The following is a 12,344-nucleotide window of genomic DNA, read 5'->3' on the forward strand; positions in this document are numbered from 1 at the left end:
GAAATGGTGACATTGTTCCCAGCACTTCCTCTCTCTTCCTGGGTAGCTCCTGCAGCCACCACTGAGCCCTCCTCACATCCTCCTTCTACAGGCTTGGGCTCTCCACCTTTGCTTTCTGTCATTCCCTCTATGCTGTTCTGGGGTGGGGGCTGCTCTGGACCCTCTTGTCCCCCAGGCTGAGCCTCCCTCCCTCCCTAAGCTGCCTGCTCCCCGGGAGCATGCTCAGGCAGCACACTGTGGTCTAGACTGGCCCTCTGGCCCCTAAGAACATGTCCCAACATGTTGAGCCCTGGCTTAGAAGAGGCTGGTGGCTGCTCTGTCCTTGGGGCTGCCTGCTTTGGGGTGAGGAGGGGAATGGTAGGAGACAGGAGACCCCCAAGAGACCCCAGGTGGACCCTGGCCTGAGTTTCTTGAACAAAATATGTGATTTCCAATAGATCCCTTGGTGCATGTGTGCTAGTGTGTGTTGGGGGTCTGGGGGGAGTCAGATTTTGTGTGTGACTTTTAACAGTCTCATCTGCTCCCTTGCCCTCTTCGGGGCAGAAGTCCTTGCTTGAAGAGGATGTGTGGCTATACATTCAAGTGCATGGTTACAAACATTTTTTAAAAAGTACTGAACTGTACTAGACACTTAGTAGGTGCTTAATAAATATTTGTTGAATACTGTTGTGGTGGTCGTGAGCTAGAAGGTATAAAAAAATTTCCTTCCCAACAACAACAACAAAAAGAATTATTTCATTGTGAAGTTCTGTACCACAAAACTTTAAATAATTCATTATAAGCCTTCATTAAAAAAAAAAATTTTCCCCAAAGTAAACAGCCAGACAATGTCAAGTCTATTTGAAATGCCTGAAAGCCAAGGGGACTCAAAGCAGTAGGAGGATATGCCTGGCCTCTGCTGGGCATTTGACAACCCAGCCTTTGCATGGCATGGGTGTGGGAGAGGAGGTGAAGGCAGGAGCTGGGGGCGGGGATGGGGTCGTGGGGCCATGGCTACAAACCTGGGCCAGGCAGGCCAAGGGGTCTGGTGCTCCCCGCCCGACCTGGGCTCCCATCCCCACAGTAGACCAGCGAGAAGCCCGTCCTCCCTGAGGTCAGCTGCGTTAGAGGAGGAAGACTGGGCATGTCCGGGCAGAGATTTCCAGACACTGAGCAGCCGGAGATTTCAGTAATTGTAGCTGCTTCAAGCCTGGATTCTCTGTTTTAGAGGAATTCCTGTTCAGATTAACACTCCATTCTCTGCAACTTTTTAAAAGCCAAACTGTAAATGTTTCAGGTGAAGAAAGGAGGCAAAGGTGAAGTCCAAGGGAGCTCAGGAGTGTGGGGGTAGGTGGGAGCACCTTGCTCACTTCTGTGTCTATCGGGGGCACCAGTAGACACTTCCCAAATTGTCCTTTATCAATGTCACTTCAGTAACCTGCCTGGCAATGAGGGCTGCTGAGCATTTTCACCATCCTGGGGCCGCTGAAATAGAGGACAACAAGCGGAGAGCAGGGGCAGGAGGCAGAAGGCCTGCGTTCCAATCACAGCCATTTCTTCGCTGTGCCATGTGTCAGGCCACTGGACCTCTCGAACCTCAGTTTCCCCAGCAGTGTGTGGGGACTGTGTGGGGAATATCCAGGCGATATCTCACTCGCCAGATCCTTCTCCCCTGCTGCCATCCATTCTGCCGCAGTCACAGTGCTTTCTTGTGTTGGGTGAGAGACAGGTGAGTGTAGGATTAGGAAGACTGGTTCAACGTCAATCTCTCTGTTTCCCCTGGAGACCAGGCTGTCGTTTTGAGAAGTGTCCCCAATTCCCTCCTTCTCTGAGACATTTGACAAGCAACAACTTTGAATACAGTTTCCTCATCTGTGAAATAAAGGGGAGCGGATTCCGTTCTGGCCTCAGAGATGCTGTGCTGGGGTGTCCGGGCGCCCCAGGTGCTTCTGGGTGGGGCGGTCTGGTGAGGGATTCGTGGTCGCGGTGGTGTAGTGGGGATTTTCTGGGAATTGCAAAGAGAGGTGCATCGTTTTTATAATTTACCGATTTTTATTTATTGGTGTCACTCCCGACCTTTTCAACTGCTTGGGTGAATCCTTGCCCAGAGTTGGTCGCCGGTGGGCCTAACAATGCCGTGCCCTCTAGAGAGTGGCGACTCACTGCCCAACTTTTAGAAGTGGCTCGGTGGTGGGGAAGCGCACAAACCCAAGCGCGGGGCCGGGGGAGGAGGGACGCGCCCTCCCGCATCACGCGAGGTTCCCAGACGGCCGGCCTGCTGGAAGCCGGCCAGGCTGGGCGCTGAGCCTCGGAGGCCCCGGCGAGGGCGGTCCCAGGAGGCGCTGTGGGCTGAGCGGCGGGTCCCGCCTCCGAAGCGGGCGGGCCAGGGGCGGAGGACGGAGGGGGAAGTAGCTATATTAGGACAGCGCGGAGCGGCGCCAGCTGAGGTGTGAGCGGCTGTCGCAGTGAGTGTCTTGGAGAGCCGGAGTTGGGCGCGGATTCACAGAGACACCGGGACACTTGAGAAGGTGAGGGAGCCGCGGCAGGCGAGAGCGACCCTCGGTCGGCGGCTCCGTGTGTCCGCGCGCGCGTCGGTGCGTGTCCGCATGCGGGCGCCCGCGGGGATGCGTGTCCGCGTGTGCGTGCGTGTGCTGCGTTCACAGGTGCTTCTGCGGCAGGTGAATGACGCGCGTGGATCTGTGTGCGCCCGCTTGGCACACACGGGTGTCTGCGATTGCGCGTGCGACGGGGCTCAGGAGGTGTGGGAGACTCGGGGCGGAGAGCAGGAGCACAAATACGAGGGATCCCCTGCCACGCTCCCCTCCCCTCGAAACTCAGCTGGCGGGAGGGACGGTGTGGATGGAGCCGCCTTGGGAGCTTGTCCCTGCGGGCGGGAGCGCCCCGTCCCAGGCGCAGCTTGCTCGCGGCTTGGGGATGAAGCCCGTGTCCCCGGAGGGGCCCAGGAGTGGCGGGTGACGCACAGTGGAGCGAGTTCGTCTGGGATCTGTCCCGGGCGGCTCTCGGATCCAATCGGTATCGCCTTGGCCCAGGTCCCTGAGGTTCCGGCCCCCTGTGCCGCTGTGTCCGCCACCCAGCTGGGCGCTGAGGTCAGCGCGGGCTATGTCCCTGGCCCTTGATTGGGTGCCAGGACACGTCCCCTAGGACAAGCGAGGAGGTGACTCACTGTGACAAGGAGACCCCGGGGGACGGACTGTATGAGGTCAGAACCCCGCCCGGGCTGGGGAACGGTGGCACCCCAGAAGTCCCTCTCCCTGCCCCTCCGCAGTCTCTGTCCCCCCATCAGCACAGTGACCTATTTGGCTGGCACAGCGTGTTCCCAGGGAAGCCGGGGCGCCGAAAGTCCAGGACCCGCTGTCGGGTTCCACCTCCGCGGCGCCCTGGAGGACCAGGAGCCACGGCCCCGCGCTGGGCTGGCTCTAACCAGCCTGCCAGTCGGGGACGTGCGGGGGTCCCACCCACCTCTTTCTCCCCGCGGCCAGGAGAACCCCAGCCTGCCCTTGGGTAGGGGCGCAGGGCTCCAGGCAAGAGCCTAGCGCCACGGCAAGAGCCTCGGGTGGGAGGCGGGGAGGGATCCTGTCTTTGCGGGGCGGGGATTCTAGGGGGCGCGACGCTGCTCAGGGCCTCGGTTCGCTGTCTCCGGGCTCGGGGCGCCCCAACTTAGCCCAGAGTTTTTTCTCCGAAGGCAACGGGGCTGACTGGAGCGGGAAGGCGAGTCGCCCCTCGGGCGCCGCTGCCGTGCGCGGGCCACAGGGCGTCCGCCCTGCCTGGCACCCCTGGGGGACACTTGCGCCCTCCTGGTGCGGAGAAGAACTTGGGGACTGGGTTTGGCATTTTGGGGCGCCCAAGCAGCTTCATCTCTCCTCCCCTCCCTCCACGTCGCGTTTCTGGGAGAACTTTCGAGCGGTTTTATTTTCGTTGCTCCCGTCTATTTTTATTTTCCAGGGATCTGACTCATCCCGTGCTTTGGGCGTGGAGATAAGGTGGAGGGGCCCGATCTCGGCGCGCCTGTGCGCGCGCGCGCGTGTGAGTGCGTGAGTGTGTGTGCGTGTGTCAGCCGGCGCGAGAGCGCGCGGTTTCCCAACAGCGGCGGGAGTTTCGGAAGCCGGGCCGGCTCAGCGTGACGTGTTCGCCGCCCGCGGGCCCCTCCCGCTCTCCCCCTCCGCACCCCAGGCTGACGCGCAGCCCGAGTGGAAGCGAAGTTTTGGCGGGCGGGGAGCGCTTAGCAGGAAACTGACTCATCACAACTCCCTCCCGCAGTCCGGGCTCTGCCCACGCGCCGCCCACCGCGCGCGATTTCCTGGACACCCGCGCCCCCTCCTGGCCCCGGCGCGAATCGCAAGCCGCTTTCCCGCGGACGGCCGCTGGCGGGCGGGAACGGCCGCCCGCTTCGCCTGGGCTCCACCCAGGTCGACCCCCTTGCCCACCACCCCGTAAAAGAGCACCCCATTGCTTCAACAGTATTGACTGAGCTCTTCCAATTTGCCTGGAAGTTATAATAAAATATGGCTGAAGTCTAAGGCACAAAGGCCAACAAAGGAAGCTATTCTCAGTTACTTCTTTGCAAGACGAGGGTTTGCATTTCTGTTATATTTATTTATGTTTTGAACTGGGAATTATGATAAAGAGCATGAGAGCAGATTTTGGTGGGGAGGAGAGGCGTGTGAGAGCCATAAGGGAAGGGTTAGGAGATGGGGACAAGGTCCCTACCTGAATTCTGCTCCCTTTTTCAGCTCCTGGAAGCCAGGGCCAGCACCTTGATAAAGCCCTGGGTCTGCTCCTCCTCCTTGTGCCTGTGGGGCGCTGAGACCCAGAAAGTCCCTTTCAAACACATCAGTGTGTCTCCAAGAGTGCCCATCTGCGGAACTGCGCCACTTAAATCTCCTTCAGTGTGGATTAAGTTGATCTTTGGAGTAGGGCTCATCAGTCTGAATTTTCAGAAATCTCCGCATGCAATTCTGATGGGCCCCCTGGTTAAGAAGAGAGGGCGTTGGGTTCAACACCAGATCACAGAACCCAGGGCAAACAGGCCTGGGTTCAGACTCTGGCTGTGTCACCTGTGAACTGTGTGACCTTGGGCAAGTTACTTAACTTTTCTGAGTCTTGGTTACCTCTTCTGTAAAAAGGAAGATAATACATATCCATCTTTTAGGAGGCTTGATATTTGTAAACTGCTTAGAACAACCCCTGCACATAAAAATATATACATAAATCCCAACCCGGCCGGGCGCGGTGGCTCACGCCTGTAATCCTAGCACTCTGGGAGGCCGAGGTGGGCGGATCGTTTGAGCTCAGGAGTTCGAGACCAGCCTGAGCAAGAGCGAGACCCCATCTCTACTAAAAATAGAAAGAAATTATATGGACAGCTAAAAATATATATAGAAAAAATTAGCCGGGCATGGTGGCGCATGCCTGTAGTCCCAGCTACTCGGGAGGCTGAGACAGGAGGATCACTCGAGCTCAGGAGTTTGAGGTTGCTGTGAGCTAGGCTGACGCCACGGCACTCACTCTAGCCGGGGCAACAGAGTGAGACTCTGTCTCAAAAAAAAAAAAATAAAAAAAAAAAAAAATAAATCCCAACCCATGCCCTGCAGAGGGCGGACAGAGGTTATTTGAGGGCTCTGTCCATTGTACTGTGTCGCCCCTTTAGGGGCAGTGGACTTTGGCCTTTTTAGCTATTATGATTTTAGAGCAAGTCTCCTACCTCTTTGAGCTCCTACCCTTTATACTTGGTCTGAGGTCACCGATTGCCTCTCTCCCAACCAGCTGAGACCTGGAGTTATGGGCTCCACTCATATGAGAGGTGGGGTGAGGTGGGGTGGGGCACAGGTCCAGGTCTTCCTGCCTCAGGAGGCCACTCAGCAGAGCTTTCACCTGCAGAGCCTGCAAATCGGGACTTGTCCCTAGGAAAACCCAGTCAGTGCCAAGGTCATGCAGTCACTCAGCCCTGGAGTCAGGCCAGAGCAGGGCACGTAGGTGCCAGGGCTCCCTCATGGGCAACTCACTCTCAGTTTTCCCTCTCCTGAAGTGGGAGGAGAGGAGCCAGGTAGACCAGCCACCTTTAATTTTCTTTGCCTGCAAAACGGGTTCCTTGGACACAGGCAACAGAGGGCGGGGGCTGCGAGGTGTCTAGACTTCAGATCACCTGATGTGCCTGGCAGGATGTGGCTCAGCCTGGGAGAAATCATCCCCTGCCCCGCCCCGCCCAGCCCCTCCTCACCCCCAGGCCACCCGGCTGATGACATCCTCGGGAAAGGCCCTCAGCCTACAGCACCTGTCAGCTGCTGTCTCAAGGAGGCAGTTGGCAGGGGACAGGTGGGTGGGGGAGGGGGGAGTGATGGGGTAGAGGCCCTGCCACAACTGAAGGCAGAGAGAAATAATGACACTTTCATTTTCTGAGTACTCTATAAACCAGGTGCCGCTCTAAACATGTTACCTACATTCACTGAGTCAATCCTCACATCTGTCCTCTGAGACAGTCACTATTACTATCTCCATTTTACAGATTAGGAACATAGAGCCCAGAGAAGTTAAGTCACTTGTCTAGCGTCACCCAGCAAAGCCTGGATTCCAACCCAGGTGGTCTGGCTGGCCCCACAGCCCTCACTCTTAACCACCAAAACACAGCCCTGTCCCATCTGCCTTGCTGCATGGACCCCCCCACCACCACCACCACCAATTGCTTGCACACGCTTCTATCGCCGTGCTCGAAACTTGCACGTGGCCCCATCTGTAGGTGAAGAAACTGAGTCCTGGAGACATTAAGTGACTTTTTAAAGTTTAGGTGGTAAGTGGCGGAGCTAGGACTATAACCCAGGTGTTTTCACCCCAAAGTCCAGGGTGCTTTTACTTTGGGAACCTGGGTGGGGGGATTCCGGAGGCCGGAAGAGCCCTCAGTCTGATCCTTCACTGGGGACTTGACCTCTTGGCCCGGGCTGGGATTAGGAAACTGCTGGACTCTGGCAATTCACACATATCTGGGGCATTCACACCCATTAGGGACACCTCAGGGGGGAAAACAGATTGATTTTAGCTGATAATACCTGGTGGTAAACAGGAACCTGATCCCTGCTATTGCAGCAAACTCGCCTTTGTTGACACAAGCTTGCCCTTCAGCTGCCAGCTCCCCCAGTGACCTTGGGGCAGTGGGCTGGCTGAGCTCGGGTCCCACCCCATGTCTGTTGGTGGGGAGCAGGGGTCCCGTGGGAAGGAGGTGGTTGGAAATCAGCTGGAAGGAACCAGAGAGACCCCCTGGCAGGAAGACCTCACCTGAGGTTACACAGCAAAGCCTGGCCAGGTAAGGGAGGGTCCACCTTCCCCAGTGACCAGGGCCTTCCTTGTGTCTCGGCCACAGGCGCCATGTCGGAGCAGCCGGGGGATGGCCGTCAGATCGCCTGCAGCAGCAAGGCCTGCCGCCGCCTCTTCGGCCCGGTGGACAGCGAGGAGCTGCGCCGGGACTGCGACGCGCTAATGGCCGGCTGCTTACAGGAAGCCCGTGAGCGATGGAACTTCGACTTTGTCACTGAGACACCGCTGGAGGGTGACTTCGCCTGGGAGCGCGTGCGGGGCCTCGGCCTGCCCAAGCTCTACCTGCCCCGGGATGACTTGGGAGGGGCCAGGAGGCCCAGCACCTCGCCTGCTCTGCTGCAGGGGACAGCCGCGGAAGACCACGTCGACCTGTCGCTGTCCTGCACCCTCGTGCCTCGCTCGGGGGAGCCGCCTGAGGGGTCCCCGGGTGGGCCTGGCACCTCTCAGGGCCGAAAACGGCGGCAGACGAGCATGACAGGTGAGGACAGGTACAGGGAAGGACTTTGGAAGAGACCGGGACTCTCAGAATCCATGGTCCGAGGGCTGACCTGGCTGGTCCAGCTCCCGGCTTAGGTGGCGGGAAACAGCTCCCCGAGAGGGGAAGCAGCCTTCCTGGGTCACACAGCCAAGACTAACTAGCTCACTTTTACTGGGGACTTATTACATGCCAGGCCCTGTGCTAAGCTTCTAAGGTGGATTTCCTTTAGTCCTTACAGCAATCCTATATCATAAGACATTCTTGCCACCCTTCTAGAGCAAAGAATCAAGGCTCAGGAAAGGAGGGTGATTTGTCTTAAGGTCCCACAGTGGATTTGCTGTGGAGAGAAAACTTAATGGTAATAGTTTTCTGGCTCCCCTGTCCAACCTCTACTCCCCTTTCTGGCACACCCCCTCCCTCTTCCCGCCTGTTTGTTCTCCTTGGCACTGTTTTACTGTCTATCCACAGCTCCTGTGTCTTGATACTGCCCACGTCCCTCGCTAGGCTGTGAGATTACTGAGAAAGGGGTCCACATGTCTCTTGTTCATGGCTGAACCCCCAGCGCCTAGAACAGTGCCTGGCACGTAGTAGCTGCCTGATGATGAACGAATGATGCTGACATTTGAGCCCTTATAACACCGGGCCCTAGACCAAAGCCTTCATAGACAGCATTTTGTTTAATCCTTATAGCACCATTCTATGGTTATCCTCATTTTCTAAGTGGGGAAACTGAGGCTGAGAGGTGAAGGCAAGAATCCCACTGCAAATTTGCAGTTGGGTCAGAACTAACAACAACAACAGCATTTATAAAGGCCAGACATCGTGCAGAACACTTTTCACGGATTGTTGCATGGAGTCCCTAGATCGGCGCTGTGCAACAGAACCCTCTACGGTGACGGAAATGTCCCGTTAGGTGGCTGCTGCCTGTATATGGCTGTTGAACACTGGACATGTGGCTAGTGTGACTGAGGGACTCCACTTCCTTTGATTGTAGTCAATTGAAATAACCACAGAGCTAGTGGCTCCTGTACTGGGCAGCTTGGCTTGGTGTAGACCTACGGGTGTAGGTGCCATTGTTAGTCACGTCTGTGGAGCTCGTGGGTGCCCCGTGAACACCCCCCTGGGAGACGGAGTGGAAGTTCCCAGAGTCGTCCCCGTGCTTGGCCCTCTGGGTGGAGGGGTGCCCGGGCCCCGCTGCACTTGGCCTCGGATGGGTGGCCCTGCTGTGTCCTCTTCCTCCTGGCCCAGCTGACTTCTGCTCTCTCTCCTCAGATTTCTACCACTCCAAACGCCGGCTGATCTTCTCCAAGAGGAAGCCCTGATGCGCCCATCCCGAAGGCTCCTTCCACTTTTGCTGCCTTAGACTGTGCGTCTTAATTATTATTTGTGTTTTAATTTAAACTCCTCCCTGTGTACATACCCCGCCTGCCCTCTCCACCCCCAGCCTCTGGCATTAGAACTATTTAAAACAAAACTAGGCAGTAGGATGATAGGCTCATTGGAGTGCTGGGTATTTTTATTATATGAAATGTTATTTAAAGCTCCCATCTCCTTTCTCCCGGGGGAAGGTGGGGCTGCTTCATGCCAGCCCTTCCGCCTCCACCCTCGCCGCTGGTGGTACTCTCTGGAGGGGCCTGGCTCCCTCCTCCCTCTGTCTCGTGGGTGTTATGAAATTCCACCTCTTTCCTGGATTCTCAGACCTGAATTCCTTCTAATTTGAGAAGTAAAAAGATAGCACTTTGAAGGGGGCCCAGCTGAGTGGGGGTGTTGTCAGGAATTTGGAGCCCCCGCACCTCGTCTGAGGCTGGGCAGGGGGCCCTTGACGTGGCACAGCCCGGCACGGGGCTGGGGATGTGGCACCTTCCTGGCTCTTGATGCCCTGCTCTGTCCTGTGAAGGGGGGGAAGGTAGGGTCCTGTAGCAAGCCAGCCCCTCCCCACAGTCCCCTGTGCCCCCCGCTGGGCAGTCTGCCTCAGTGTTTGGTCTTCCTGTATACTTCCGGGAGCCCAGCTGCCCCTCTCTCCCAGCTGGGCTCTCGAGTCCCCTCTGCTGCTCTCCCCTCCCCATGTCCTTGTCCCCCAGTACCCTCTCAGCCCTGGGTGGCAGCTCTGGGGCGCCTGTCCCCCCAACTCAATGGACTAAAAGGGGAAGGGACACACAGAAGAAGGGCTCCCTAGTTCTACCTCAGGCAGCTCAAGCAGCAACAACCGCCTCTTCTTTTAGCTCCGGGGTTGGGGGTCCTGGGTGGTGGCACGGGCCTCCCTGAGTGGGGGTCTGCCCGTGTTAGGGCTGTGTGGTGAGGGGAATGGATCTTTCTAGGAGGCAGACACCAGCTCCTGGAAGTTGTCCAGTGACCTTCCGCACCTGCCCCATCCCTCCCCCTTTCATTGCACTTTGAGAAGCAGCTGAACAAGGAGTCAGACGGTTTTCAATGGCGGGAGTGGAGGCTGTGGACAGGGCATGCTAAGGGGGCAAATATGGGGCTGGGAATGGCGAACACAGCACTGAGCCCCTGGAGGTGCCGAAGCACTTAGTGGGTCTGACCCCAAATACCTCCAGCTCCTGTAACATCCTGGCCTGGACTGTTTCTCTTGGTTCCCACGTGTCCTGGTTCCCCTGTCTCTCCACTAGACTGTAAGCCTCTGAAGGGTGGGGACCATGCCCTGTACTGCTCTGTGTCCTTCACGGCCCCTGCCACAGTGCTGAGTATACAGCAGGTGCTTAATAAATATTTCTTGGTGACTTATAATATTACTGTTGTGGTTATTACACCTTGTTGTTTATAAGAACAAAGAGATGAGCTTTTGGGGGGGTTCATAATTTTAAAAATAATTTTAAAAATTAAGCATTTAAATTTTTAAAATGCAGAAAGCTCAGCAAATGGACCTTGCAGCAAAAAAAAAAAAAAACAATAAAACACAAACGATCTATAATCACACCTCTGCAAAGATCACCACTCTCAATATTTCAGTTTGTTGTACACTCTTTTTTTTTTTGTAAAGAATGTATTATGGCTTAACACCATTACTGATCAGGGAAATGAAGGTTGAAACCACAGTAAGATACCACTATACACCTACCGGCATGACAAAAATTAAAAAGACTGACAATGCCAGGTGTTGGCAAAGATATGGAGCAACTGGAACTCTTCATACCTTGCTGCTGGAAGTATAACATGTTTCAAGTGCTTTGGAAAACTGGCACTGTCTTCTCAAGATGCCCACCTTCCTGCCTACCTCCTGACCTAGTAATTCTATTCCTAGCTATGTTCTCAAGAGAATTGAGTACATATTTCCACCACTTTTGGTGGACATATATAGGGATATTCCTAGCAGCATTATTATTAACAGATCCAAACTAGAAATAGCTAAAATGTCCATAAAAGAACAATCATTATATAAATTATGGCATATTTATAGAGTAGAATATTATACATGTAAAAGAACAAAGTAGTGTTACATGTATGTTGTAATTATCTCTTCATAATTAGCCACTCCAGGACTTAGTGACTTAAAGCACTAATTTATTTGCTCCCAATTGTGCAGTTTGGCCAAGAGCTACTTTTCAAATGTTGATAAATCTCTGCTGCACAGGGCGTGACTTCACGTCAGAATCCCAGGGTTCTGACATGAGACTTTCCCACTGGGGCTTTCCAGAGACTTCACACTGTACTTGTCCCGTAGATGTGTCCACTACCATGGGATATGCTGGGCTGTATGACCCAAGTGCTTGTCCCCAGCATGCACCTGTCCTAGAGCTCTCTCTCGCTCTGGACTTCATTCAAATGTGGCAGCTTATGAAGTCACCCAATACATGGGCTGGAGGAGTATTTAGTATATTGCCTCCAAAATCCAAATTAAAAGGTGATAGTAGCTACAAGCAATAATAAGTTGTCCTGTACCATAGAGGGAATGTCTCAGCATGTCCCAATTCATTTGACCACTGAAAACTTAATGTGATAGGTCTCTGGATTTCTGTAGGGAGTGTGAATGCGAACCACTTTTGATCCCTTCTCCTGGTATGCAGTGAAAAGAACACATTTGCTATATTATTGGCTTCTAATAGTCAGAGGTTGTGTCAACTATCCTAGTAAAGATATCATATCCGATATAACGGCTTGACCAGGGCTGCCATGTGGGTAACCATCTATCACCATGCTTTGCCTGGTTTTTACAGGGACAGTAAGGGGTGGGTCCAATGGAGACATGATGGGACCACCACCTCAGCATTCTTTAAGTCTTTGGGGGAGTCACTAATCTCTGCAATTCCACCTGGGACGTGGTATTGCTTCTGATTTACTATTTTGACCAGTGGGATCATTTTAGAGATTTCTACTTGGTCTTTCTTTTCATAATAACTCCTATTCCATAGACTAGGGAACCAGTGTGAGAGTTCTGCCATCTGCTAAGTCTGTCCATCCCGATTTGCACTCAAGGGTTAGGAAATAGCCACAGGGTGGGTCCGCAGACTCACTGGATCCATTCAGAGATGAACTTGGCTGGGACTCTGTTTGTCACCCGGGCTCAGATGTTGCCCTCTCTAAAAGGAGGCTATGATGGTGT

At 54.8% G+C, this 12,344-nt stretch overlaps 1 protein-coding gene across 1 annotated transcript; it reads left to right on the forward strand.

The window, feature by feature from the left end:
* Positions 1 to 354: 354 nt before the first annotated feature.
* CDKN1A (cyclin dependent kinase inhibitor 1A) lies at positions 355 to 10,517 on the forward strand. The gene is made up of 3 exons (XM_069487992.1): positions 355 to 385; positions 7,349 to 7,783; positions 9,056 to 10,517. The coding sequence occupies exons 1-3, from the start codon at positions 355 to 357 to the stop codon at positions 9,103 to 9,105; spliced, it is 516 nt and encodes a 171-aa protein (XP_069344093.1). The 3' UTR covers positions 9,106 to 10,517.
* The last annotated feature ends 1,827 nt before the right edge of the window (positions 10,518 to 12,344 follow it).

Source organism: Eulemur rufifrons, chromosome 15 (genome assembly GCF_041146395.1).
Source record: "Eulemur rufifrons isolate Redbay chromosome 15, OSU_ERuf_1, whole genome shotgun sequence".
NCBI classification, from domain to species: Eukaryota; Metazoa; Chordata; class Mammalia; order Primates; family Lemuridae; genus Eulemur; species Eulemur rufifrons.